At 38.2% G+C, this 27,695-nt stretch overlaps 1 protein-coding gene across 5 annotated transcripts in view; it reads left to right on the plus strand.

The window, feature by feature from the left end:
* STK39 (serine/threonine kinase 39) overlaps window positions 1-27,695 on the plus strand; it is a 99,071-nt gene that overhangs the window by 34,010 nt on the left and 37,366 nt on the right. For 3 of the 5 annotated variants that reach the window (XM_061343285.1, XM_061343293.1, XM_061343308.1), the window contains exons 8-13: window positions 25-158; window positions 3,476-3,524; window positions 3,631-3,696; window positions 21,904-22,026; window positions 22,147-22,179; window positions 24,121-24,188. In XM_061343285.1, coding sequence (XP_061199269.1) covers window positions 25-158; window positions 3,476-3,524; window positions 3,631-3,696; window positions 21,904-22,026; window positions 22,147-22,179; window positions 24,121-24,188 — 473 coding nt within the window. The remainder of the gene's footprint in view (window positions 1-24; window positions 159-3,475; window positions 3,525-3,630; window positions 3,697-21,903; window positions 22,027-22,146; window positions 22,180-24,120; window positions 24,189-27,695) is intronic. The other 2 variants (XR_009723906.1, XR_009723903.1) reach the window with 1 other exon arrangement.

The following is a 27,695-nucleotide window of genomic DNA, read 5'->3' on the forward strand; positions in this document are numbered from 1 at the left end:
ATCTCTTCTTTGGGTTTACTATAGGTGCTAATGCTGACGCTTCAAAATGACCCTCCCACTTTAGAGACAGGTGTAGAGGACAAGGAGATGATGAAAAAGTATGGCAAATCCTTTAGAAAACTAATTTCATTATGCCTTCAAAAAGATCCTTCCAAAAGGTAGGTCATTATTGCCGTGTACAGTACAATTATTATTTTTTAAATATACAGGCTACTTAAGTTTCCAGTGTTTAAACACCATGTTTAAGTGTATGATTTGAATTTTGTGAATAGCAGCCTTCAGTCATCTTCATCTGGGGAGAAGGAATTGCCTCTTGATTGTCATTCAGGTTTTTTTCTTCTTCTGGGTGGTTACCTACTTTATTTATTATACTGTTGAATCAAACTGATCAAATAAAAGTCCTTGCTATACATGTTAATTCTCATCTGAGGGAAGGTATAAATCTGGATATTGTTTATAGGTCTGACTGTTTAGACCGATCAGATGGAACTGTTGGTAACCAAACACATGAGTTTCTTGGCCTTTAAAATAAAAAAAAAAAACAAAAAACTTTATTTTTGTTTTTCTTATTTTGTGACGTAAGCTTAGTAACTTGGATATTTCCAGAGAAAATTACTTACTAAGAGGTATATATATTTTTTACTGTAAACTTAGAGGCTCTAAGCTCATGTAGTTTTCCTCATGTTTATGTAGTCAATTGCATGTCTAGTATCTTTATGATTTGTTCTTACTGTGTTTTGTGAATGAAATAGCCAAGATAATGAAATTATTGAACAGTTGTTTCAAAACTATTGCTGAGGTCCCAGGTTCCCAGAACAATTAGTTTATTTATCCTTTATTAATTTTTATGCAGACCCATCGTTGTAGGTTTCTTTTGCTGAAGAATTGGAGCAAGCACATTCTAATTAACATTATTTCCTAAGGGTATTTAATATATCACTTTTTTTGAAGAGTTTCAGAGCTGGTATTTCTATGAAAAGAGAGAGTTCTGAGAGAACAATACTGATTGAGTGTGGGTCTTTTATGGTGGGTACTTATCTTTATTGTTGTGCTAGCTTAATCCAGGATGTTTTTGTAGGGAGTGAAGTCAAAAAGGTGACAGCAGCAATACTAGAGAACAAGGATAGTTAAGAAAAAGATTGTGTGGCAACTTCTTTATTCTTGAAATCTTTCACATTCTTTTTTTTTTTTTTTTCACTGAGAGGTCATTTGTGTATAGTTTCAGATTCCCAAACCCTTTACAATTGGTGGTTTTAGTAGCAAGTTTTAAGCTTAGCACTGCAGTTAGGCTGCTTACAGATAAGGATGAAATGTGTGACATATAATCAAGCTTCTTTTAGTTTCCGGTGTCCAGCAAGTTTAAGGGTAAGATTAAATTGGTATGCAGACATGAGAAGCTGAGAATTAAAATGGGTTTTCCTTCTCTCCTTGAATACATAGTGCTGAGTTATTTGATCTGTAGTTACCACATCAGTGTTGAAATATTAGTGTTTAAACTAATTATGCTAATTTATTACACTGAGATTTAAACATGTGCAATAGCTTCATACTTGGGATTGCCTTGAATTGAACAATTAGACCAGTTAGGTGATGAGATCTGTGTGTGTGCCAGTTACTCTGAGGAGCAAGTGTCCTTGTATTGTGCGGTCATTGCTATTTTTTGTTTCTCCCAATCCAGGATTTAATTTTGCATGGAGATGCCTCCATTGTTGTTGTATCAATTGTGGAAGAAGTGCCTGTTCTTTGTGGCAAATCTGGGGACTGGGTTAGCACTGTTGTTGTTTCAGACCATGATGTTTTTCTTTTTGGGATCTGCATAGGTGTTTCTCTCCAGTGCCAAGGATGCTGTTTACAGTCCTCGACTGCAATTCATTGCCATGGCCTGTGTGGAAAAACAGGCCCAGAGAGCATGTCCAGAGCAGTTCAGAAGTGTCTGGCATAGTTAATAGTAGAGAAATGGAGAGCACTAGTTTGAATAAAACTTCGCTAAGGATCGAGCTTTTAACTGTGCATATCCCTGTTGCAAGATGTGATGGTACTGGATCACTGTAGCTTGTCTTGAAGTTAAGAGTTAATTTGAAATAGAACTTTAAAATTTTGACCCAGAAGGTGATCTATTTATTTTTAATTTTATTTTTATTTTTTTTAAATGCTCCCCTTTTTGCTCATCCAAGATTTATAGGTGAATTACTGCTAAGCCTCATGGTACTGATTCCACAGTACCACTAATCATAACTCTTTTACTGTAGAGTTTGGTGTTTTGGAGGAGAAAAGAAACACACGCTGTGTGGAACTACTATGTGTTTCTAAATCGGATGCTTTTAGTTGATGTCAGGAGTTTCATTATTTCTAGTGGGAGTGGGATGATACGTGCATACACACTACTTAACACTACTTAATATTTCACTTGCTGTTTAGATATGTCCTCGGAGAAATAAGCTGGATTTCTTTTTTTTCTCTTGAGACTGAAATTTTCCAAATTTCAGCTTTCCATTGCCTTACCTAGTTTGTGCTATATCCAGTCTCTTGCTCTAATTCAAATTGAAAACTATAGCAGATGTTGCTTCTGTGCATTTAGAAATAATGACTCCTGGAGATTTTGGTTTCCCTAAATTTAGCTGTGTCAAAATTACTCTTGGTTGGGGGTATGGGCTCCTAATGAAAAGGATGAAAAGAGCCTGGAGGATTTTATTTCATCCGAGGAGATGCTTCGCTTTCTCTTCAGAGTCAGCTTCAGTACTAGAGTCTGGCTTTGCCTAGATAAGTAGCTTTTTAGATGCCTGAAGCTAGGAGAGACAAGTCCTGCTGTTTGAATTATTTTGGTAGCTGTGAGATTGTGATTACCTGTTGAAAATGTAAAAAATCCTAAATTTGGCAATGATAGGAAGAAAAAGACTTAAGCAGAACTGCAAGTAAATATGAAATGTCTGGGCTGCTTTGATTTGTTTGTCAGTTTGGGTGGAAGATGCTCCTGATGACTTTCTGTTTGGTTTATGCATCATGTTAATAGTGTCAGCGTAGTTTTTTTGTGAATGCCTGCTGACATCAACAAAGTATAAAAGAATGCTGGTATCAGGTATTGGTACTGCTGTTTGGAAAATGTAATTATTCTTTTATTGCTGTGGAGCAAAGCTCAGTTGCATCCCTAGAGTCTACTTGGGGAAGAACATAATAATACCTGATTACATTTTTATTTGTTTTAAGGATAAAATACATTTCTGTTGAAAGAAAAAGGGGGGAAATTGGCAACTTAGAGACTGATTTTTATTTTTTTGTATTTTTGCTGTAGAGAGGCTTATTTTTTTCGTATGTGGTGAGTATGTGTGAATTAATTCAGTAGCTATTTGTCATTCATTCCCCATTCATACAGTACTAATTCAGAAGTGTTAGAGACGTACCATTTAACTAACGTCTTGTACTGTATTCACTGAGAGGGGTCTTTGTTTTCTGTTCTAATTTATTATTGATCTTTCAGGCCCACAGCAGCAGAACTTTTAAAATGCAAATTTTTCCAGAAAGCCAAGGTAAAACGTTTAACCCTATGAGTAAATTTTGCTCTGCCTTAAAATCTACATGAAATTTCTTCTTGCCTTGTATTGATTTTTAACTTGCCAAATGTTGGTTTTGCAGAATAGAGAATACCTGATTGAAAAGCTTCTCACTAGAACACCTAATATAGCACAGAGGGCAAAAAAGGTGAGTGTACTCACATCCTTTTTTTTTCTTGATTGGTATGCAAGAGAAAGCAACTCATGAGCTGCCTTACATCTTACTTGACTGATTGAGATGTTCTCTTAGGCAGTCCTTCAGAGATAGTGACTGTTGAATTAATGGTTTCTGCAGCCTAGCTTTATTCAAGAAGCCCTGGGGCATTTTTACTTCCTTTCTGGCCTTGCCAAATGATACATGGGATTTGTCATCATACATGATACTTTTTTTTCCCCCACTCCTCTAGAAAGCTATGGGGAAAAGGTTGTGCAAATAAAAAGTAAACTGTGAGCCTGCAGGCTCATGTCTTCTTGATCACCTAGAGAAAGCATAAAGATATATGGTATTTACTGACAACTGCCTGGTTCTTTGGATTATTTCAAATGTGATGCTCAAATACATGGAAGTCAGGCCCAAACTCTGCAAGAGTGCTGCTGAGTTATTCAGAGTGCTTCATGCAGCCTTATCCCACAGGAGATGGAGTGTAATGCATAGCTGTAACATATGCTGGTATTTCTTTGATGATTTTAGCACTTCTGTAGATAACAAAAGGAACTATTTCAGCCTTTGTTGGCACATCAGTTAGGCTTCATTTACCTGGACTGGCATTTGTAAGATTTTCTTTTCTCTTTGTGAATACTGGCTTGGCATAATTCTACAGCACTGGAATGCTCCTTACAGCTGGTGGCTTGTACTTGGGCAGAGACTGTCAGCAAGATCTGAATGCTTTGGGTTCCTTCTTGTCTTCTTTTAGATGGAAGTAATTTGGGAAGACAGTGGCAATGATGGGACTTTGTGTGAGGCTGGAGCAGAAAGCTGGAATGAGAGGGCTTGTAGAAGGAGTAGCATGCTGAGCTGGTTAGCATCTGCTAGGCAGAGGAAGTGTAGGAGTAGTTCAGCTGTTCAGCCATGTGGTGGCAGCAATGCCCACGGAAAAAAATACCTGGGGGAAGAATCATAGTTGCTTGCTTTTCATTTTGTATCTTGGGCCATACAGCAGTAATTTAGACATGTTCTAGTACCAGCTAGGTTTGTGATAGAACATGTGCCTCGTGAGATTTGTCTCCCAGCTGTGTCTCCAAATCAGTTTTAGGGACTGCATGTTAACTCATACATACCTGTATGTGTACTTCCTTCTTTAAATAACTTGGCATTTGGAATTGCAGAAGGAGCACAGGGTAGCCTCCAATACACCACCAGAAATAGTTTTCTGGCTGAATTTTTGGAAAATTCTTAAGAAATCAAAACTGTGCTAGAAGCAAATTAGTGCATCTTTTAATTACAGCATAAATGGAAACAGTATTTAGGTCTTAGCTAGTGAAAAATCTATAATATTTATTTTTAAAAGGACACAGTATTAACATTCATCAGGTATTTAGAATTTAGTTCACTTGTTACAGCTTTGCATGTAGCTGCTGTTTTAAGATGCTATAAAACGTATGTTAATATTAAAACTGCAGAGGTTTATTTAAAAAAGCTTATGTAAGTAGAGTTTGTTTATTCAAACATGAACATGTAAGATATCTAAGATGACACTCGTGGGAGAAGTAACCCTTGTAATGGAAAAAAGAATGTCACTAGGGCAAGAGATGGGAAGGAGCTGGTGTCATTGATGCTTACATTATCTTGTGTAGCACTTGGTGTGAAATGCCTGTAATTAATGATGTGTAGCACCACTGCTTGCACATATGTCACATCTGTCCTGCAGTAATTTAATTTTTCTTGCATTTACCACATGTATAAGTATTTTGCCTTGTTGCCCAGAACTCCAGCCTCAGTTTAGTTTTACCTTCAACTTCGTCTGACATAGTAGCATAACATGTTCAGTTGTTTCATCTGTGATTAGAATTGCTATATTGGAATAGATGAAATCTGAAACAGCTTCCAGAATTCTGCCCGTTTTGAAATCTTGTCACTCTGCAATATTAATTATAATGGGTTCAAACTTACATAGGGGAAGTTCAGGTTAGATATAAGGAGGAAGTTCTTTACTGTAAGGGTGGTGAGGCACTGGAATGGGTTGCCCAAGGAAGTCGTGAATGCTCCATCCCTGGCGGTGTTCAGGTTGGACAGAGCCTTGGCTGACATGATTTAGTGTGAAGTGTCCCTGCCCATGGCAGGAGGGCTGGAACTTGATGATCTTAAGGTCCTTTCCAACCCTAACTGTTCTATGATTCTAACTGTAAATACTCTATATGAAAAAGGCCCTTGGTCAATTCTGTGGTTTTATAATCCTGTTTCTTTAATTCTGAAAATCCCCTGCATGACTGCCAGTTTTACAAAGTGAACAGGGAAAACCTGTGCCTGCATTTCATTTTATTGCTGTCTGAAATGCTGCTAGGAAAACAGAAACAAACCAAAACCCAATTGAGTAATAATTGGGCCTGAATTCCATTTTTGGGAGCTGGTATTGCTCTGTCCTGTTATAAGCTGTTTGGAGCTCAAAATTGTAAGTTACTGGGGAAAAACCTGTGACAGCTTAAAGAGATGATTAGTGTGAGTGATACCACGTTTTATTAAAACTTAAGTAAAATACCCTTACTTATGATGGGCTGGAATTCTAGCTCTGCAATATGGCTAATTAGGGAAGTCATCATGTTAATATATAGAAGAAACTAACAGTGTCCTCCATTTAATGAGGAAAATATGATTTGATTCCATATTTCTTGGGCAGCTCTAGCAGCATGATTACACCTCAGCAAGACATACATATGCAGCACTTCCTTGTTTCAGTAATGGATTTAATCTGATAGATGCACCTTGCCAATAATGGGTGTTCTTACAATTGGACTCCAGACTTCATAAACAGCAGAGCTGTTTGATTAATGTATATTCATTGCTGTGATTCTTTACACTTTAAGAAATACTTATTTCATTAATGATGATGTAGAAAGAGAAGGTACGTGTGCTATACTGGAATGCTTTTTATGGAAAACATCAGCTGAGCTGTAACTATGTATTTGTCAAGGCTTTGCATGTAGGAGGCCCCTCTGTTGCAGAGGATTAATTGTTTGGTTTACCCAGAACACTGTTACAAATGGAACAAAATTAGTGCAACTGTTTTTAGGTCGTTGGCTGTTACTACAAAAAATAGAGGAGAAATTGGCATTCAGACCATGGAACCTTTTGTTTTTGTGTTTATTATTGTTTTTAGGATGTTTTTGGAAGTAAAACTTTATGCAAACACTTTTCCATTAAAATGTAAATTTGACAAAAGTTCCTATAATCAGAAAGCAGTGCCTAAGTTAGAGGGTCATAGAAGTGAAAAGTGTTCCAAAGGGCAGACACATGCAGTTGCACCAGCTGTTTTAACATTTCAGATAAATGAGAAAGTTTGCTGTCACCATTTCTGCCAGCATGCAGTTATGCCAAAAGATACAGGGAACTTTATGCAGTAAATTGGTTTTTCCATCCTTTCTTTTATAGGGAACTTTTACGATTTATATACAGTTTGTGAGGTTGAATTTTGTGCCCCCTCAAATGCAGCAAATCTAGTACAGAATAGACAAGCTTTAAACGAACGATGAAGTTGTTGGCTCAGTTGAGTGTCTTTTGTACTTCAGATGGTCATAAGCCTTTCTACACTAAATTGTGTTGCTTGTTATGGCAGGGTTTAAAAACTCATGCATGATTCATCTTAATCATTAACAAGTAATCCTCTTCTGTATTGGGTGGTGTTCTATGGTTCATAGGCTACCATGGTTTAACTTCAGAATTCATGCTGTGATTGAGTCACTGTCTCTCAATGTAACAGCACTAATCTGCTCATTAGCTAATGGTGTATTCATGACCTCTTGGCTTGTTCAGAAATGTCTACAGCATGGGCGAACATGAGGTTGGTGTGTAATGAGAACTTCTCTGATTAGAACAGTAGTTTTAAATATTTGGCATTTATCTAAGCTATTGAAATGATCGGTACTGGAGGAGTGTTTTGTTACTGTGAAATACCAGTGTAGGCTGTTCTTAAAGGTGCTCTTGACTGACTCCTGGTTAAAGAACCAGGACATGGTAAAGGAAGACCATGCATGATGCTGGTGGTAGATTCTATGATCAGGGAGTAAGTCTTGTAACTAACCAGAAGATAATCCTATCTTATTGTCCTGTTTTTAAATGATTTGGGTTTCTGTCACTGAGAATGTACATGAAGGTGCTGGTTTTACCTCTTTGCTTTCTAAGAAGTGAAGCCTCAAATGCTTCACTCAAATGACATCCTAAGCCAGATTGCCTGTCATGGATTTGAAACAGTGTCAGTCCTAAATGGAAAGTGACTCAGTGGAATTAGTTGGTATTAAATCTGTTTCCAGTCTATAGGCTGTGACAGTATTTTGTCCATATAAACAGCCACAGCTGGCTTGCTAGGGTCACCTTAGCATCATGAGGTTTCCTACTGTGCTGTCTTAAGTGAGGTGGTAGAAGAAGCCTTTCTGCCTGTCTTTGTTTATAAAGGTAAAGAGGAGTCCTGAGAGGATGTGGAAATGTGTGTTACTTGTGATTGTGTACTTTTTGGGGAAGTTTGTCAGGAAGGTCATGCAAGCAAATGAATTACAAAGAAGATTCTGTGAATGCAAGGTGGCTTAGAAGCAGTGTTGCCATCTGTTACAGCTATGTGAGATTTTATGCTTTCGTATGGGAAAGTTAGAGATTTATCTTCCTAGTTCTAAAAAAAAGAATAAAATTGAAGGGAGGGAAAAAAAAAAGGCAAGCTTAGGCCCAACACTGAACAAAAATGAGAAGTAAATACATTTTCCTGGTTAGACCTTGTGAAGCTTTTAAAAGTGCAGCATACACAAAAAGAAAATAGATGTAATTTGTTTTGACACTCACCCCTCCCGCACTTGTGCTTGATACAGGTGATATTCTTGAAATTTGTGGGGAGAACTACAAGAGAAATACAGATGCAGCAGGACATCCTTGAGATTGTGCTACCCAGTGGTATTACGGGGGACTTGGTTTAGCTGAAAAGTGCTCCTGGCTCACGAAGTTAAAATTATGGCTGGAGTTGTAAGCTGCAGGGTTTTAGTTGGAATAGGTAGGTTGAGGCTAGCAAAGCAGATAGATGGACTGGGCAGTAATAGGCTGTGTGCAGGGTCGAGTTTCTGTTTAGCCCTGAAAAGCAGGGCTGAAACTGTGCATCTGCAGGTAAACGTTAAGTCACGCGGTACAAGAAGTGAAAGGGGAAAAGACACATGTGTGCATCCCAGCTGTGCTGCGTGGCACTCACAGTCAGCAGAGGGCAGCCGCATCTCACCGCAGTGCGGGAGCAGAGCTGCCGCTCGCACAGGGAGAGCACCGCTGTGAGTGAGGAGCGGCTCTAGATCTGTGGTTTCACATGCTATAGCCCGGTTGAATGCATGCTGCTGCTTGTTGTCTAACTGACATGTAAACATTGGGGATTTATGAACTTGGACTTAATAAAAAAATGTCCAGTACTTTCATGTTCATTTGTAACTCTTGGAGAACTACAGCCAAATTTTTTTTTTATTGCCTTATTTTTTTTTTTAAATTACTTGAACAAGTTTAGGTCTCCTTAAAATCTGTGTGCAGTGGAGGGTGGTTTTTACAATTATTTCTTTTACGTGAACCCTTGCAGAAAACAGAAAAGGGAAGAAATCAGAATTTCACCTTGAAATGGTATTTTCAAGCTTTTGAGTCTGAAAGTAAGTGAAAATCATAGTATTTGATAATCATGAATTTTACAGTAGTAGGCTGTTTTCTTAAATCCTCTTCAATGTGACCACATTGCTGGCAGTGAAACCCACCTTATAAGGAGTCTTCTATCTACTGCTGTGTACTGGAAGCTGTACATGAGGCTGTATTTGTTTTCTTTTTGCCTCTGGTCATTTTAAGCAAGTAAACAACTTGGATGATAGAAAAGGGTGATGAAACTGGAAAATGTCAATTATAAAAGGAGGATCTTGTGATCCCTCTAACAGAAAGCCTTTTGCTAGTGATTTACCATTGTGATGCCCATTCGTCTGAGCAGCCAGGAAAGATAACGAGGTCTGATCTTTATCTTTCTTGTTCATCTTTCAGAGTACCAAGTTACTTTGCCAACTTGCTGTGGTTTTGTTTGGCTTCCTTTGATTTCTACGGATACCTTCTTGGCCTTAGCACCTTAATTTGACTTGTGGGGAGGAAAGGACCAGGCAGGAAGAAGAAAGAGGGTATAAAAGAGTCTGCCTGTATGTATTAGCCATCAGGTCATGCCTGATCGCCCATTTGGGATTTCTTTTTCTGTTTGAAGTGTTACTTTAGAGAAACAATGCAACTCGTCTGCACAATTAATTGAAAACATCCTCCTTAGCACAGGTACACATTCATGCCTGAAAGAGCTATTATTAAAATGTGAATGAACGAATTGCTTTCAGTTAATAACATTCAGTAATGAAATTTATGTAGTGGAACTCCTAAATGGAGAAATAATGTCTGAAAACCAAAATCTGTACTGAATTGCTCAACCTGCATGTTTGCCACTGGGATTTCTGCAAAATAGTGCAATTTCTCAAAACAAAATCATGTTCAAATATTGGACTCAGACTGGAGTGGAAATAATAAGTATGTTGCAGTATTTATGTAGAAACTCGTAGTTTTGGAAGGCAGAATTAAGAGTGTAGGGAATTACCTGCACTTGTTTACAAGATGTTTAGGTGACAAAACAGTGTCTCTAGTTTGCGCTGCTACATTTTTCTGTCCCTCAGCAGCATTATCCCAACAAGAGAAGACTCTATGAAAAAGTGAACCGAGGAGGGCTTTGGAAAGTGAATCCCTGAAGTGCTAATGACTCCTCAGGTTCTCCCATAGTAAGGTCACCTTGAAATACTGAAATTCAAACCCTTCAGACTGAGACTTTAGGGCATGGGAGATGTGTACACCAAATAATGTGTTTGCTTCCTTGGAGCTTCCCTGTGTTCTGTTGTTTCACATAGGGAATATACATACTGGCAACGTCTAAGGACATTTTTCAGGAACTGCAAAGGTTTAAATCATCTGTGTCCCTTCAGTTAGTAATTTGGACAAAAACTAAGTGTGCTTGTACAATGCAGAGAAACAGTAATAATTGATTGGCTATGGAGTGTGAACTTTTGCACATTTCCAGGATTCATGACCAGCCTTACCTGTTCTTTTCTGCATACATGATTTTCCTCCCCTCCACTCCTCAGGAAGGTTTCTGTGGCATATGGTTGTGGGCAGTGAAACAGAGGATTTTAATCTCTTCATACCACAAAAGGCATAATGCAACAAACCTCCGCAGTTCTTGCAAAGGGAAGGTGCTTACGAGCAATGGCTTGTGTATCTAAATTTTTATTATGAAATCAGAGTTTAAGACTAATGTCTAGGCCTGAAAGGCTAGTTGTGATTATCCCAGAACATAGTTTCTATGCCAGATTAAATTCTTACTGTAAAAGCCACAAAAAAACCCCAAATCAACCAAACAAAACAAACACCACCAATGGTCAAAAACCAAAGGCACAAAGAAGGCAAAAAGGCAAGAAAAAACTACTGTTTCTGCATATGAATATGAAACACTTAAAGTTTTGTCTAACTTCTTTTCCAAGTAGTATTAAAACAAAGAAAGGCTAAGGGGAAGGGTTTTGGTTTTCAGTTTTTTTTTCCCCAGACTCCTATTTGCAGTATGCAGAGTAGCTTAAGAGGAGGGGGTGCTAACACCCAATTACTGTGGTATTTTATCACCTTTTGAGTTCTACAAGGCGGGTATGCCAGGGTGTTATTTTAGAAAGGTAGTGGTACATCCTTTTCGTAACAATAGTCTGCATAAGTCATGGTTGGGAAAAAGCAAGGTTCCCAATTGCATAAAGCATATTCAGGTTTGTAGAAATTTGTGGCTTGTATCAGAATAAAAATGAGATTCTGTATTATAATAAACTTGGGGGGGTTTAAGAACAGCCAGCAGTGAAGGGATTAGGATGCTCACATGACCTGTTAGACTGGGTTGGATAGGGACTAGCTTTCTCTGGAAGTGGTGCCTCAGCTCTTAAACAAAGGATGTTGTGTATATGTGGGATTTTATGTTCTGTCTCGGATCTCAGATTTATTTAGTTTTTAAAAATGTGATTACAGTGTAGGTGTTCCTGTGCCAAAAGACGGCAAAAAGCTCTTCCACATGAAATATATATTGTAGAAAGTGACTTTTCCATGGTCTGACTTTTACCTCAAGTGCTAAGGCGTAATTAAATGTGTAACTGTTTTAAGCAAAAGGCTTGTGCTGTGATTGGATAAATGTGATATGCTGATTTCCTTCATTGCATTGGAATGCAAATAAATGCGTAAGAGTGAAGGTTGAAATTTGCTTTTGTATCTTATGAAACATTCAGGAAAGGTTTGCAAGATGGCTAAAGGTAAAAACCAAATCTGATTACAGGCCTTAGATGTGTATGGAAGGAGCTGGTCTGGGTTGTTTGGGTTTTTTAAATTTTATTATATATATATGTATATATATATATTATTTTTTTTTAAGAGAAGAAGACACAGAGCAAAATGCTGTGCTAAACTCAAAACTGTGTTCAGTAATGTCCTGTTTCTCATCATGGTTCTTCCTATAAAGGAACTGGCATGGTAACTGGCATTGTAAATACTTATCATGAAGTTGTATGAGCAGTGAAACTCTTGGGACTTCTGCTTAAAAAAATAAAAAAGAAGAAAGGTGGTGGTGATGCACAAACTCTCATCTTATCAATTACCAAGTAATATGAGCAAAGTAATTCAGCATATCTGTTTCATAAGAACTTCTGGGATCTGTGTAACAGGGGAGTCCTGTCTCCTGTAAGAACCATTGCCACAGTCTTAGGGAAAGGTGAAGATGCACAGCATAACTTGGCTGGTCTTTCTGTGCTGCCTGAAAGTCAAATCTGGGCTTTTAGTAGGACAGACTGCAGAAAAATGAAAAAAAAAATGAGGTGCTTAAATAACCACCTTGTCATTCCTGCTCTCTGGGGCATATGGGATTGTGTGTATCTTGAATACTGTACTAGCAGATGTAGCTGAAGGGCATCAGTGGTAAAATAAGACAATTTTATCTCAAGAAAAAGCTAAGCTAGTTGATTTATTTGGACTGCAGTATTTCCAGAAGGACGTGTTTAAAAAACCCAAAAAGATACGGATTTCCTTCTGTAGATATGTAAGTATAAAAATGGAGCACAGCACTGACTGTTCTCTAGTTAGAAATCAATAGGGAGCAATGTCAAGATTCCACAAAGACTTTTACAGATGTGTTTTAAGGGGATTGGGTCTGCATATTTGCCTCTCTCCAGGAATTCAGGAGAAAATTACAGCTGGGCTCTGTTACCTGTACATGGATGGTGGTAAAGCACCTTCCATGTTACTCAAATATGTAACACTTATTAATGCCATCAGTTTTGCTTACACAAGTGTATCTTATTTACCGTGCTTTCAGGTCACTGTAGTCTTTTGTGGAGCAAAGTTTAAAATGTTTTAAATCTACCCAGGTTTCTATCCTAAATATTGAGTAGCTGGAGACTTATAAAGGAATAGCTTATATAATTGACATAGTGGAAAAATCAAGATTACTGATTCAGTCATTTTCCTGTAGAATGAGGAGCAAAACAATAGATGCATAGTATTACTCTTATTGAAATAATGGATTTTTCATGTGGTCTGTATCATGTGCTGTACCAAGTGTGTGTGTATGCACTGGTATCTCACAGGATGTTCTATGTTTTATTTTTTTATTAGACACCAAAATAAAATACTGAGTGGGCCCAGTTCTTTGCTGTTTTGAGCAGTTATAAATGAGGAAATAGAAAGATTTTATTATTCAGAAAATGATCATTCCCTTCCTTGTCACCCTACAAAAATATACTTGTGAGGAGGTTGCAGAGGCAAAAGAATCAGTGATGAATAATAGATTCTTTTTTTCCCCAGTCTCTAACATCTGCATATAACAAGCACATCAGTGCCTAAAAGACAATAATTCATGTTTTGTTTCCTTACGCAGTAGCCTGTTTTTCATCAAGCTCTGGGAAATGTGGGCAGCTTCTGTATTCTGATGCTGGAGTTCTCTCTCTGTCAGGCTAATTTGGGCTAATCTTTAATAGTCTGGATTTACAGTTGCTCTGTTGATCTGGTTAAGAAGACATTCTCCTGGAAAGCTGGTGCATGCTATTGTTGGCTGGGGATGTTAAATTATCTGTATCCCACTTTAAAAGAGCAAGGACAAATAGTTCTGTCAGCAGCTTAATTTATTCTTAAATCTTTGTGCCTCTGGTATATACTGGAATAAACTTGAACGAGCCACAGCATGTGCAACAATAATAATAACATGCTTAACACTTTTGTGGTAGTCATGATTTCTTACTGAATTGTCCATGCATTCTCTGTTGTAGCTGTTGTTCATAATGTCTTCCTTCCACAGCTGTGTAATGTTGGCAGTGGCTTGTTAAGTTTTCCCTCCTACAAACTGCTTTTGGTTGTAGAATACAATGTTCTAAACTGCTTTTGTGTTGGGTGCAGTTTAAATGCTAGCCATTCAAATTCATTTTTTATTCCCTGGTGCTCATCTGATTTATGTGAAATATGTTTTCTCATATGTGTTAATTTGTCTTTGTAAGGCTGAAGGCTTTCATTGTTTTCTTTATTAGCTAAAGTTATGATTCAGTTTACTTCCTATTTTGGAAGGAGCATTTAGGTTTTTACAACAATAAAACCCAAATTAGAATTGAGCATGTTTTAACTTGTTTCCCTTTCCCTCTGAAATATTTACTGAGATAGACAATTGATGCTGTGTATTTTGACTAATGCTGATGGTGAAATTGCTTTTGTATTGCTACTGCATGCAGTGTAGAAGAACTTCTTCCTTATTTTTGTAAAGATACAAGAAATCTGTTTCTGTTCCATGCTTTGTCTTAGGTTTGCTTTGTGCCCTTGGATATATCACTTCATTTGTCGGCGTCTATTTCCTTCTGTAAAATGAGAGGCATGTAACCAAGGTATCAGCAGAAATACATAGAATATTCTCAACTGCTGTAATGTTGCAGTTGCTGAAGTGAAATGCAAGCATGTTGCCTTTGTGATAATCAGTCTTCTAATACTATCTCAAATGATAACCAGTAAAGAAACTCCAAATATTTACAGTATTCCTTACACAATCCCTATTGTATATTCTTGCTGGGAACAGTGTTAAGACTGTTGTTTTTACCTTCCGTTTGCCTTTTCTTCCCTATTGATCCAGCACTTCAGAAATTGATTTTGGTCCTAGGCTAGACAGCCCTTCTTACGCTGGCTTCTAAGAAGGCTAATGAAAGGTCATTTACCATTTGGTTGGACCACATCAATTTGGAGCAAACTGGATCTGAATGAGTATACGGAATTCAATTATCTGTAGCACTAATTACTAATCTCCATTGAGGGTGAGCATCCATTCTTTTGTTGCTGGATTTTTCTGCCAATTTCAGCACTGACACAAGAGAGATTGGGAAGTTGGACTGAAGTCCACCACCAATTTAAGGCTTGCATATAGAGGTCTGCAAAGGTGCAGAGATGTCTTTTTCTCCAGCAAGCTGAATCATAAGTTTGTAGTCAGTATTTCATTATGACAGAAACCATGGATGCAGTTGCCAAATAATGTTTACAGTCTTAAAAGTCCCCCCAGAAAAAGAAAAGGGAATGTAGAAAGAAGATACTTCGTCTATATGTAAACAACATGATTTTGAGATAGCATGAGTTGGGAAGAAGGTAGTGCGTTCTGTGAAGGACAGTTCATGTGAGGGAAATGCTATACTTGATTGTAAAATAAAATCAGAAGAAGTTTATGTTACCTCAAGGGTAAAGTGTCATTTAATCTCATTGGAAGATGGTAAAAAAGGCACAAAGTCTGGTCTTTCTTTGTTTCTTGGTGTCCTTTGAGAGCTATGCAGTACTCATTCCTAAGTTAACATCTTTAAGTCTCCAAGTTAAGCATGCTTTGAACTTCATTGCATCTTGTCTTGAGGGAATTCTTGTCCTTCCCAGGGTAATAGTAGAGGTTGGGATGAACAGCCTGTCTTGCATACACTTGTTCATCCGCATTAGTTTCCTGTAGCACTTTTCTTTTGAGGGTAGAAAAACTCTTAATGCCCATATTTGTGAAGTGTACTGTTGAAGACATTTCAAAAAACACTTGTTGAGTAGAGCTGGGAGTTGAACTCTGTCAGAAATAGAATAGATCCTTTAAGTGGGACTTAAGATGCCCTGTGAGGTGTTTGTCATATTGCATTGTCTCCCTGAATGTCTTCATGATGGTATTGCTGTCTGCCTGTGTGATTTCTTCGGATCTGCTGCTGTTTCTGTCAATTTTTCCGTGGGTTCCTGCAGTGACCCAGTGAGGCTGAGGTTATTGAGAAAGCGCAGATGAGTGCTTTGTGCAGTGGTGAGCACTGCTTTCTATACCCTTCCATCAGTAGCCATCTAGTTTATTTTTAGATAACCGTTGAGTGTTTATGTGGGCTGTCAAGTCCCCGTGAGCTCTCCTCATTGTTTCTATGTAGTGATTTTTGTGTTGGCCCATTGCAGCTTTTTCATTAACTTTTACAAGTTGTAGCATTTCACAGAGTAGCTGCTCACTGCCACAGGAATGAATTTGTAAGCTTTGCCATAGGGGACTACAGTTTGATGGGAGAAAATGGATAATAGTTTCCCTCTCTCGCTCTCTCCCGATGGGCATACCATAGTAATGTGTTTGCTACAGATGCTTAACACCTGAGGCACGGATTTCTGTTGTTGTATTGTGCAATGCAAGTGCTTAACAGGCTACAGTTCAGTACATGTGTGTATATAACTGTTCTTCAGCAAAATAGTTCTGCATGTTGCATACCTGCACTTCTAAACTGAAAGGAAGCAAGTAGGCAAGAATGCCATCTAGAGAAACTCAGTCTTTGTTTCCACCTTGGTGAAGATGTCTTGTCGCAGGCCCGTTATAATGGCCCCCAATGTACTTGCCGGAAAAGTGAGTTTTTTTTCCCTGTGTTGAAGGTTGGTTAGGCCTTTAAGGACAAAAGCTTACCACACTCTGTGACTAACATTTCAAGAGTAATCCAAACCATCAAAAAGACTGGATTGTGTGAAAATCTTCTGAAGATTCTAGTAGAGTTCGCATACCTTTATGAAAATGTGCTCACTTCTATGGTGTTTTGTGAGACAGGGGAAAAAAAGGTTAGAGCAGAAGACACATTGCATCCTAGCAAGCTAGGACTGAAACTAGCATAGAAGACAAGTGTTTGGTGGACAAAGATAAGTATTTAAGAAGAATCTACTTCTTTAAGGGACAAAATTGCTTTAATTTTATGTGTGGTTATCAAAAGGTCTTAGGACTTACAATGTTATTTAGAGTGGCTTTGTCTTGATAAAGCAGATGTAATTTGAAAACAGGATTACTAAAAATTGAGAGAATACCTAAAGTGCCGAAATAGTTGCCTTTCTTTCCTAAGCAAAGACATAACTAGTTAATACTGAAACTTATTGGTTGAATGGATTCTGACCATTCTTGAACTCTTACAGATGATAGTAGTCCAATAAACTGTATGAAAATTGCAATGGGTGCTGTCCGCTATAGCTGATTCATATCTCTTGTCCTGCTGTGGTCTCCAAACGCTGCAGTTGCCACTAAAATGCATAAATGCTTATCCTAGATGCACCCCTTCTGAAAGTACAAATAATATGTTAACATGAAAAAAAATACCAGGTTATTTTTTCCTGAAGTAAAGTTGTCCTTTTTAGTTAAATATTTGATAACAATGAAGCATGTATCCACACTACAAAATGTTTTCCTATGCTACTGTTTCTGTTTCAGAATGTAAAATAACAGCATTATGGTATTCATATTCTTCTCCACTCACCCTCCCATGAAGAAAAGACATATTTATATGTGAAAGCATATAAAAAAAACCCACTTGTAGCAGGTAGTTTGATTTCACCCCTTCCCACTCCCCCAAAATGTGTGCTAATATGTAATGCTGATGGTACAATTTATTCAGAGCTGCAAAGATCTATATCTATAGCTATATATCTATCTCCACTGAAAAAACAGCAATATGTTTATTGGTTTTGCATGTAGAAAGTTAAGACAAAATACTGAGCCTAATACTGCAGGCCTAGTATTTGGGCTGAATAAAACAAGAAGGAATGACTAAAGACTGTGTCACAGATTTAAAGAACTTAAACTAGCATGCTCAAAAGAGGGGATGGAGGCAAATGTATGCTGTGTCTGTATATATTTGCTCCCTGTTCATACTTATTTCTATCACGTTTAGGGAATTTACAGTGCTTTTCACCACAAATGACTGGGGCAGCTATTGAAAGTCATATTCCAGCTTCTCTTCTTGTGCAGACTCTAGTGATTGTGTTAGGTCATGATCAGCTAAATTAAGAAGCTGATTTGGCTTCAAGCTAAGTGTGTTCATAGGGTCATCTGCACAGCTGTACAGGCACAAACGAAAGCTTGAGGAGACTTAGTGTGGCAGATCATGCACTCTAGTTATGGTGCTGCATTGTAGGGTTTTGAGTACATGATTTTGAGGAACCTGAGTGGTTGCCACTGCCAAAGCAAGGTGATCCAACTTCCCTTTCACTGCCCCTTTTTGTTTCTGCCTCTTTGCTTACAGTGTCTGCTATTTGACCTCAAGATGGGCTGATTTGACTCAAAAATTTTGCAAAGAAACTTGTTCAGAAGAGAAAAGAAATCCTAGTTTTTCTCCCAGGCTGGTGGGTTGAATCTAATGGTAGGTCCCTGGTGGTACAGTGAGTAGGTCGCAGCCCTGATGGACATCTTGGGATTGTTTCTTCCTATGGTAGCAAACCGTTAGATTGTCTCAGTTGTCTTAACTTAGCCCTTTACAGTGGTTCTCTGGCTGTTCTGTTCAAAGGAGCTTTAGCTGTATAATGTAGGTTTTATTCCTTTACTGCTTCTGGTGTATTTTTGCTCTTTATTAATGTGAGTTGAATATGGTTAAATGCTAGCTCACTTGTAAAATACTGCATGTTACAGTAATACGCGTTACTGCCTATATGCCTCTTAATGAACGTACTCTGAAAAGACACTAGAAAATCTAAACAGAAGCAATGCTATACTAGTATAAAGTCTGTTACGCTGTGTTTCTATTACAACAGAAATTTGACCTAATATATTTCCATCCAGTATGGGATTTTAGACTTACACAGATTTTGATGAATGAAGAGACAATGAATTTATTTGCAGACATGGTGCGTCACTCTTGCTCTGTCCCACACCTAGGAGACACGAGGCTTTGTTGCTTTTAGCAGAACTGAGGCCGAGTAAAGCCACTTAATAAAAACTCATGCAAATTAATTTGTTAAGTAATGCAAGCGTTAGCACACCTACCATTTAAAAAAAGTCATAGACAACAACTTCACATTTTCAAAGGTTGAATAGGTTGGCTACTTTGCACTAGCTGAAATCATGACTTCCTTCCTGTGAATACGTGTGCTGGTGGGAATCAGTCTAATGGAAACAGAGAACAAGTCTAAAGTTTTGTTTTTCTGCCTTCAGACACCTTTTAAGAAAATAATTTAACACGGCATTTTATTTTGGAGTAACTTACTTTCTTTTCCTTGAGCCATGTGTTTAGTGCTTATTAAAAGGCAATCTATTTAAAACTTGAAATGCACTCCATCTTCATCAGTAAAGCTTTCTCCCAGAACTCTCTGACAGTATCATTAAGCTCCATTAAAATCATTCTAGTTAGAATAAGTCTTCAAAACAACTGAAAAGGGATGCAGAAGAGATTTTGATTAGGGCAGTATGTAGTGTGTGATTGTGTCTGTAAACCATTCTATTCTAGTCAGTCTGAACAGCTTGTTTTGGCTGTGGTTGATGTCCTTTCATAGGTTTGAGTAAAGCTGTTGGGAAGATGCTTGTGCTGTTAAAGAAAAGCCTGTGCCAGGACTGTTTCTTGAAGGATAATAAATTATATCCACAAGAACGAGGCAAATTGCCTGCTAGATTACCTTGTGTCTGTGCTAATCCCTGAGGATGTAGATAGTAAGAGCCCAGTGATTGCGCCTGGGCTGATTGCAGCTGAGTAAGAAATTGCTGTGCTACTGTTCCTGTTGACTCTTGCTTGCTCCTCCCTGCTAAACACACGAGCTTCTTGTACTGAGCTTTGAGGCAGCTAGGACTAAAAGTGGTGCATTAGGAGCCTAGTATGGGAAACAGGGAAAATAGTGCTGAATTTGTCCCTTGAGCGATGGAGTAGGAATATTCTCCCCAGTGTCCTGCATAGGTTTCCCCTCTTCTCAGTTACAATGAATACAAAAGACAGAGAAACTGAGTAGGGCACTCATATGGTTGTGCAGGGAAGAAGTGTAATGGAGGATTATCATAAGGACCAAAGAAAGTACAGAAATGCACTGTGGTTCTGGAAGCTTCACTCTTTCCTCTAGCTCAGCCTTCTATGTGCAGAAGGGAAGGGAGAGGAGCAGATGGGTGTTTGGGTAGTGCGGGAAGGAAGATAAGTAAAAGGGTGCAGACAGACACCAAGTTACCTGCTTGAGTATGCACAAGGCTTTGAAAGAAGGCTCCTAAATTCATACTCTCTCCTGCTTTTGTGGTGTCAGGCCAGCCAGCTCCACATTGTGCTTGGCAACAAAAGGAGGGAAATAGCTTAAGTACCCAGCTCCTTATGAAAAGCCACTTTGGAAAAGCTCTATTGATATCTGCATCACACAGTGTTCTGGAAGCTCACAAGTGTTAGGCTTTGAGTGTCCTGTACTGTTTTATGCCATGCATATTTTGCTGAAGTACTGCCTGATGGGATTTTGAAGCAGCTGGAATCTGTCACATGCTGCATTTCTCCTGGCATTGTGGTTTGCGGCAACTGGAGGGGATTAGAGCACTGTTAATACCAGTTTAGTCTTTGTGAGCTTCATTATATTGAAAAACCAGTAACTTTCTAGAAATGAGATTTATTTTTTTTAAAAAAACCTTCCTGTTCTGTGAGGACAGAATGGGTTTCCATCACCACCACCAACCGTCAGGATGATAGAACTGAATTAGTCAGTGCTCAGTATACTTCAGTGCAATACATCAAAGCAGCACAGACAGGAACCTGCAAAGCCAAAATTGAACCAGGCTTTTGTATGTTACTGTGGATACTGGAAAACAGGATATACAATTTTGGGTTAAGACCATCTGGTTAATACTTTTTTTAAGTTCTTTTTATTAGATGTCTTCTGCAGCAGTTGTTCTTGGCTTGAAACTGTTTTTCTGCTGACTTAGTTCTCCCTTTTGTGTGCTGTGAACACTTAATGCTTTGTTCCTTTCGTTCTCTTACCAATCTATAGGCTGTTTTCCTGAATAACTTTTTTTCCTTTTTCATAATTGAAAAGGATATGCTTTAAGCTTTTATAAATTTATAGTGCTGGGGAGCATTTGAAGTTGTGCAGTGGGAACTCTCTATTGGATCAGTAATGTGAAATAATTAGAGAAACTGGCTCTAACCTAAACACTAGTGAGGCTGCTTCTTACTGTGCTCACATCTCATGGGTCTCATAAATGTATACCAAGGTGCAGGAAGAACTCTTGGATGTTCTTTTGCTTTTCAAACAGGCTAAAAATCTGGGGGAAAACAAGGCTTGTTGTCAAGCTCTGAAAAAGAGCAAGGTGGCATCAGAAGAGTTTTTGATTTTCAGATTTAGCCGTTGGATCCTCCTATTAAGCCTTGTTATATTGTTTGATCTACAGTTTGCCAGCTAGTTTGGTGTTGCATGCCTGCCTTCTCCGTTTGCATGCAGCCACTGCTTTAAATTAAGGATAACTTCTACTTCTAAAGTATCCTAAACACATTTATGTATTTTAAAGCTTTTTAGCAGAACAATTAGTTTTTAAGACTTATGTGTCAAGAACAACCGTATCTGTGTAACCTCTTCCTTGCAGAGCTTCCTTTCATGTCAAGGGTTAGTTCATAGTAAGCAGCTGTCATCTACCCGAGCTTCACCTTAAACAATTGTACAATATATCCAAACTCCATTTTCCTATGTGAATTTTGCATATCTTACTATTCCCCCTAGCTTAAGGATGTGGTCATACACTATTCCAGTGTGCCAGTGACTCCTGAAGCAAACTAAGGAAAGCATATAGGAAAAAGTAACAAAGAATTGCTGATTAACCAGAGCACCAATAAAGACTAAAGATGCCTGTGTAATGGTACACCTGTAATATTTTGGAAGGTCAGACGAGTACCAGGTTCCAGTGGTCACCTCCATAAAACAGAAGATGGAGACTGGGAATGGAGTGATGATGAAATGGATGAAAAGAGCGAAGAAGGCAAAGCTGCTGTTTCTCAGGAAAAGGTAACTTTTGCTTGTACCATTTGCTCTCTGAAAGATTTTCTGTCATGTTAATTGTTAATATTTCTGGATCTCCAATGTATAAAGCTGCATAGCTCATATCTCACCGCATTTGTTTTCCAGTCGCGAAGAGTAAAAGAGGAGGAGAACACAGAGGTAAAAATGTCTTTATCAATTTATTTTTTTCTTCCAAGTATTTGAGTGAAGGGCTTTCCTTTTAATTTCTGTTGTTAAAAATGTGATTTGAGGTGGGAGTGTTGTTCTACAGCCTTGTATGGCAAGTACTTGTGAGGATAGAGCTATGCAGTTGGGCCTGTGATAATTAACTTGAGCACATTGGATAAAATGGGTAGGAAATTTAAAGCCATATTATGTTTGTGCCCAGGAGAATTGATTAAGATAGGTAATTTGGCTGTTTTTAATGAATCTTCATGACTGGATCACACTAATTGCTGTCTTTTTGTCAGAGTAATAATGTCTGTATTGGAGTAGCCAGAAGATCTCCAAATAATTTTTCATTCTCAGGATTTGTATCACTACATGTAGCTTATAATTGAAATTTGTCATCCCATATACAGTAAAATAGTTCAGTACTGTGGCATAGTAAATTAATTCAGAGGAATGAAATACCATACTGAGTTTCATGGCCCTGTGCTGAGACTGTGGGAAGCATCACTGCTATAAATAACTGCTTAATAGGATTACTGGCTTACAGCCAAAATGCTGTTTTAAAAATGTCTGTTCCTTGGGTGGGTGACCCTTGCCACTTCACCTGCCATTTTAGATTCTCTGATCTTCATTGATGCCATAGAAATCTCCTAAAAGACTAACAGCTTCCTGCTAGCTTTGGTCCTGTTAGCTCCTGTGATGACCCTAGTCTTACTGTTGTAGAGTTAGTTTACACAGTGCTTCAGCATTTGAGATGTCCTATGTAAGCTGAGTGGGGGGGAATAAAGGACTTTCACCAGACAGCCTTTTTGTCTTAGAACTTCAGAGTTGTGCAGTTTCTGCAGGCAACTCTTTTATAATGAGCTGTTTAGTTTATGAAGGAGAAAAAAGTTTCTGCTTGAAATCTGTTAATTTTTTTTTCCGTTTCCCTAAACACTCCAGAAGATGACTTGGAACTAAGACAAGTGCAGCTAGTCACTGTTGGTGTGTGCCTGTTGGTCTTTGGGCTACACATTCCTATACGCTGAAATAACAGATGCAGAAATAACAGTAGTAGTTTAGATGAAGAGGAGGAACTTAATTGGAGTAAGAAAAATATCTACTCCCCCTTTAGTGATTAAATAATTTTCCAAATATTCATTAACTTCTGTTTCAAATGCATAGATAATAAAATAGATGCAAGACCTTGTGTAACACTTTTTTTAAGTAGCTTTAATATGGAAAACTATCAGAAAATAAACAAATGAAATTTGTGATGCAAGTCTTTGTTTTGGAAGGAGTTGACTGTAACCTTTGAACACGCTTCTGTGAGTGGTGACAATATGCCAAGTTAAGTATCAAATCGTAGCAGGGTAGACGACACTGAGCAATGCTGTATGTAGGACACACTTTTGCTTGAGACTTCATATAAATGTTAGTTGAGAGCTGGGGAAGGTATCACAGTGTGAGGGAGGAGTGATAGTACGAAAGATATCCATATTCCTCATTTTTTCACTGTGAAAGACATTCTCCGAGCTGTGATGTCTGCTTTGATATGCTGCTAGTTCTTTGCAGATGGGTAGATGCAAGACTTCCTTAACAACCAAAACTGTTACACAAAAATAATGTGAGTAGTAGCATGGTATTTTCACTGTGTGCATATTATTTAATAGGTTACTGGAGCTTTGATGCAAGGTGGATTAAAAGCTCTTACACTCGGTGCTTTAATACAGGCCTTATCATTTGTATCTCTGTAATTGAAATATGGCAGTTTTACTGTTATCAGCTATATTTTAGGCTGTGTTACTGAAAGTGTTTAAAAGGTTTTTGAGAGTTAGAAGATGTGTAAAATATTCTGTGCTAACTACAAACTGTTAGCATGGCAAGTATTTGGGGATTTCCCCCCCTCCCCATTGGCATCCTTTATAAGACTTTCTTCTTTTTTAATAGTCTCAGCCTGCTGTTAGTGACGAATATAGTGAAGTTCCATGTGCGGTGAATCTTGTCTTAAGATTAAGGTAAGAGATTCTTCTACTTATTTTAGTATTTCTTTTTAGTAGGCTGTATTATTCTTGATCTCCCTCATTACTTTCATAATATTAACATAAAATAAGTGTTAACCTCTTTAATCTCCCAGTATGACCAGTATGAATAGTGTTTCTATGACTAATTGCTGTCTTTTAATTGCTACTGAAATAGTGTAACATGAAAAGCAGAATATGAATGTGGCTTCAGGCTAAGGGTACCCTTCATTAAGTATTTTCTTTCTTTTTTTTCCTTGCAATGCAGGATCACAGTGAGAGGTTTTTAATGAGTTTCTTTCACACTTCAGCAGTCAGCCTCTGACAGAAATAAACCATAGCTGTATTACAAGTTGCCTACTCAAAACGTTTTTCACTGGCAAGTTTGATCAGCCACTGTGGAGAAGTGACAGATATTTTAGAAATGGATACAAATATGTTGTCTGGCTTAAATATATACATAGTTAAAATGAGTCAGATTGCCTTTAATTAAAACCACCTTATAACTAAGATTTGAATTAATTATGTGTTCTCATTCTTAGGTAAAGATATTTTTTCAGAAGGAGCTTTGATGACTTTTTGTGTATTTAAAGCCATTTTCCATAAATTGCTAGCTTAGTTAAATGTACTGCTGCTCACTTGAAAACTTGTTTACATCCACTTTGTATTGACAGGATTTCTGTGAAAGGTTGTAAATGCTTAAAATTACTATGAGAAAAAGTGAAATGTTGTGGGGTTTTATGCTAACAAAAAGATAAAAAGTCAAATAGAAAATACTTACAAATTTACAACCAGTGTTTGAGAAAAAAATTAGCCAATTTATGCATAACAAGTAGCTTTAACAAAGTAACATCAAAACCTGTTAGTAATCAAAAAAAGTCTATACAGAATGAGTGCTGAGTTCCAAAATCTATTATCTTCCCTTTTCTTTGATTGCTTTTCGACTGGCAGCTGCAAAATATTGCATGGCTGCCAAAGGTTGTTTACTGAAGGGAGGAGTAATAAATTTTATTGTGGGGAGAGAAAAGACTTAAAGATTATTTGGAATCAGTTTAGTTGCCCGATTTACATAAGTGCCCAGTTATGCTGTCGATATTCTTTTTCATCTCTCTGCTGACGGACAGGTAGATTAAACCATTTATGAAACAGACTGATTTATACTGCTGTGCAGATGTACTAGTGAGGTGCTGTGGGTATTTTTAAATTACGATGAAACCTACAGAGTGATTGGCTTTTACCCAGTTACTTGCAGTGTTGGCATATCCACAGGGCAAACATTTTAGTCCTGCAAGTACAGTGAAATGTCAGGATTATGCTCTTAAGCCAGAAGTGGAGGAATATTGATCCTAGGAGACTTGAGTTTCCAAATTCTTATTTGCACGGTGAACTTCTGTTCTTGTTAAGGACCCTCTTAATTCATGGGTGAAAAGCTTCCCTTCTCTTACCCTCCCTAAAAGCAAATTTGTAGTAACTAAATTAATATATGACAGTTATGAAGGTTTAAGTGGTTATTGGTAGAGAGGGAAGAAATAAGAATTCTAATTTTAGGAACCATAAAGTTTCCTTAAAACAAAGCAGTCTTGACCAGCAGATACACTCTGGGGCCTGGGAACACTGTTGGTGGTGTCTCAGGAAAAAAACCCAAACCAAACCAAAACAAAACAAAAAAGCCCCAAAATCTAATGCTTAATTTTGCAGAGCAAATTTTGTTACTTTAAGCTGACCTACTTTTGAGAGAAGAATGCTCTGCAGCGCAGACTCCTGGCCCCACGTGAGCTCTGGTTGCGTCTTGCTTTAGTGGTAGGAGAGGGGCTGAAATACGCACCTTTGTGCTGTGTGTTTGGGTTTCTTTCTGATGGAAACCTGAGCGTGTGAGTAGCATCACAGCTACCACATAAACAATGTGTGTGTGTGGTTGGTGGGTATATAGGAGTGCAGTATACCAAGCAACGCTTTTCCTTTAGCTGGGAATTCACAAAGTACATGTCTGAGAATGAGGGCTGCAAGCTTCCTATGCCTCTATCCAGTGGTCTAGATTCTGAGTTAGTATTCAAGCTTTTTTTTTTATATTTGCTGTTTTAAAGGCAAGAGTTATTTTGTTTATGGAACATTCAAAGAAATTCAGGGCAGCCACTGGCTGGCTGCTATGTATGTTGTGTTTAGCAAGGTACCTCTGATGGCATTTGAATAGTTGTGCTTCCTCTTCAATGTTGACCTCAGGAGGGGAGCAGCTGAGGCTCCTGTGAACAAGGCAGGGCTGTGCAATCTGCTGATTACTTGTCAAGGTTTGTATTTGAATGTCTTGTTCTTCAGTAAATTAACAGAAACCTTACTTGGGGAAAGGAGTTGATGATCATTTTTTACTTTTAACAAAATACTTATGTTTTTTCTGTTATTGGATTATCTGTGGGGAGTTAACTCATTTGCCTGTCAGTATCAAGTACCTATCAGTAGATTCTGCTAAAAGCTTTTAATCTTTGACCCTACTGTAGGCACATTAACAGTGGCCCTTGCCTGGCAGTGAGTGGTTGCACCTGAGAGTAGCGGACTCCTAGGTTCTGTATTTGTGAGTCTGTCTAGCTGCAGTGGGCAAATTCAGAAAAGCCAGCTCTGGAGAAACAGTGGTTGTGGTAACAGTATAGTGCTGCTTTGCGGGCATAGGATTAGGAGTCTTCCTCCCTAGCCCCTCATTCTTGGGGTTTACCTTACCACTCAGCTAAACAAAGGCCAGAATAGGTTTGAGGCTGGCATTCCAGTGATGTATTGGCAAGTGTGTACCACACTGGGTAATATAAGTGACAAGCAACAGAGATGCTGTTTTAGGAAGACAGTAGCGTTAGTGTTTGAACTATTGCTGTAATGTGTTTTGGACTAATTCAGCTGGTTTTTCTGTTTTGTTAGCAGAAGGGCAGTTGTATGGGGTTCCTTCATAAAAGTCTGAAAAATAAATTTCCTAAGTCATAGATGTAAACCTGGAGGCCCTCCGGTCAGTCTGGGGTTATGGAAGAAGCCACCACCTGCATTCTAGCCCTACACAGCTGTCCTTATGCTGGGATAATTGCAGGGTGAATGAGTTTACATTTAAGGCAGCTGTACACGGAGAAAGATGCTCTGGCTCCTAAATGCTCTCTTCTGTTGTAATTAACTTACTGAGTAAATATTTTTTGAGCATCAGAAAGTAAAAATACTGCTAGTTTTGGCATTTGTAGTGACTAAAGAGCTATAGATGACTTGCTCTGTGTCACACGACATTCCCTTGTGTTTATAGGGTAGTAAACAGCTAATATCCTCACAGGGATTTCTGCATTTATCCACCTCCACTGCAGAACCTAAACTGTTCTGTTGATGTCTTTTGGTGAATTGATCATTAAGTCATATAGCTGATAGAGACTTGAGCACATCAGAGGATTTTTATGGGATTTGTTAAAATGAACTATAAGTTGTGAACCATGTTATTATGGAGCAAGTTAGCTACGGTAGAAGATAGAAACAATTTGCTGTGAC

This window comes from Neopsephotus bourkii, unplaced genomic scaffold, assembly GCF_033783945.1.
Source record: "Neopsephotus bourkii isolate Nb327-2 ecotype Australia unplaced genomic scaffold, CSIRO-AGI_Nbou_v1 NB_196, whole genome shotgun sequence".
Taxonomy (NCBI): domain Eukaryota; kingdom Metazoa; phylum Chordata; class Aves; order Psittaciformes; family Psittacidae; genus Neopsephotus; species Neopsephotus bourkii.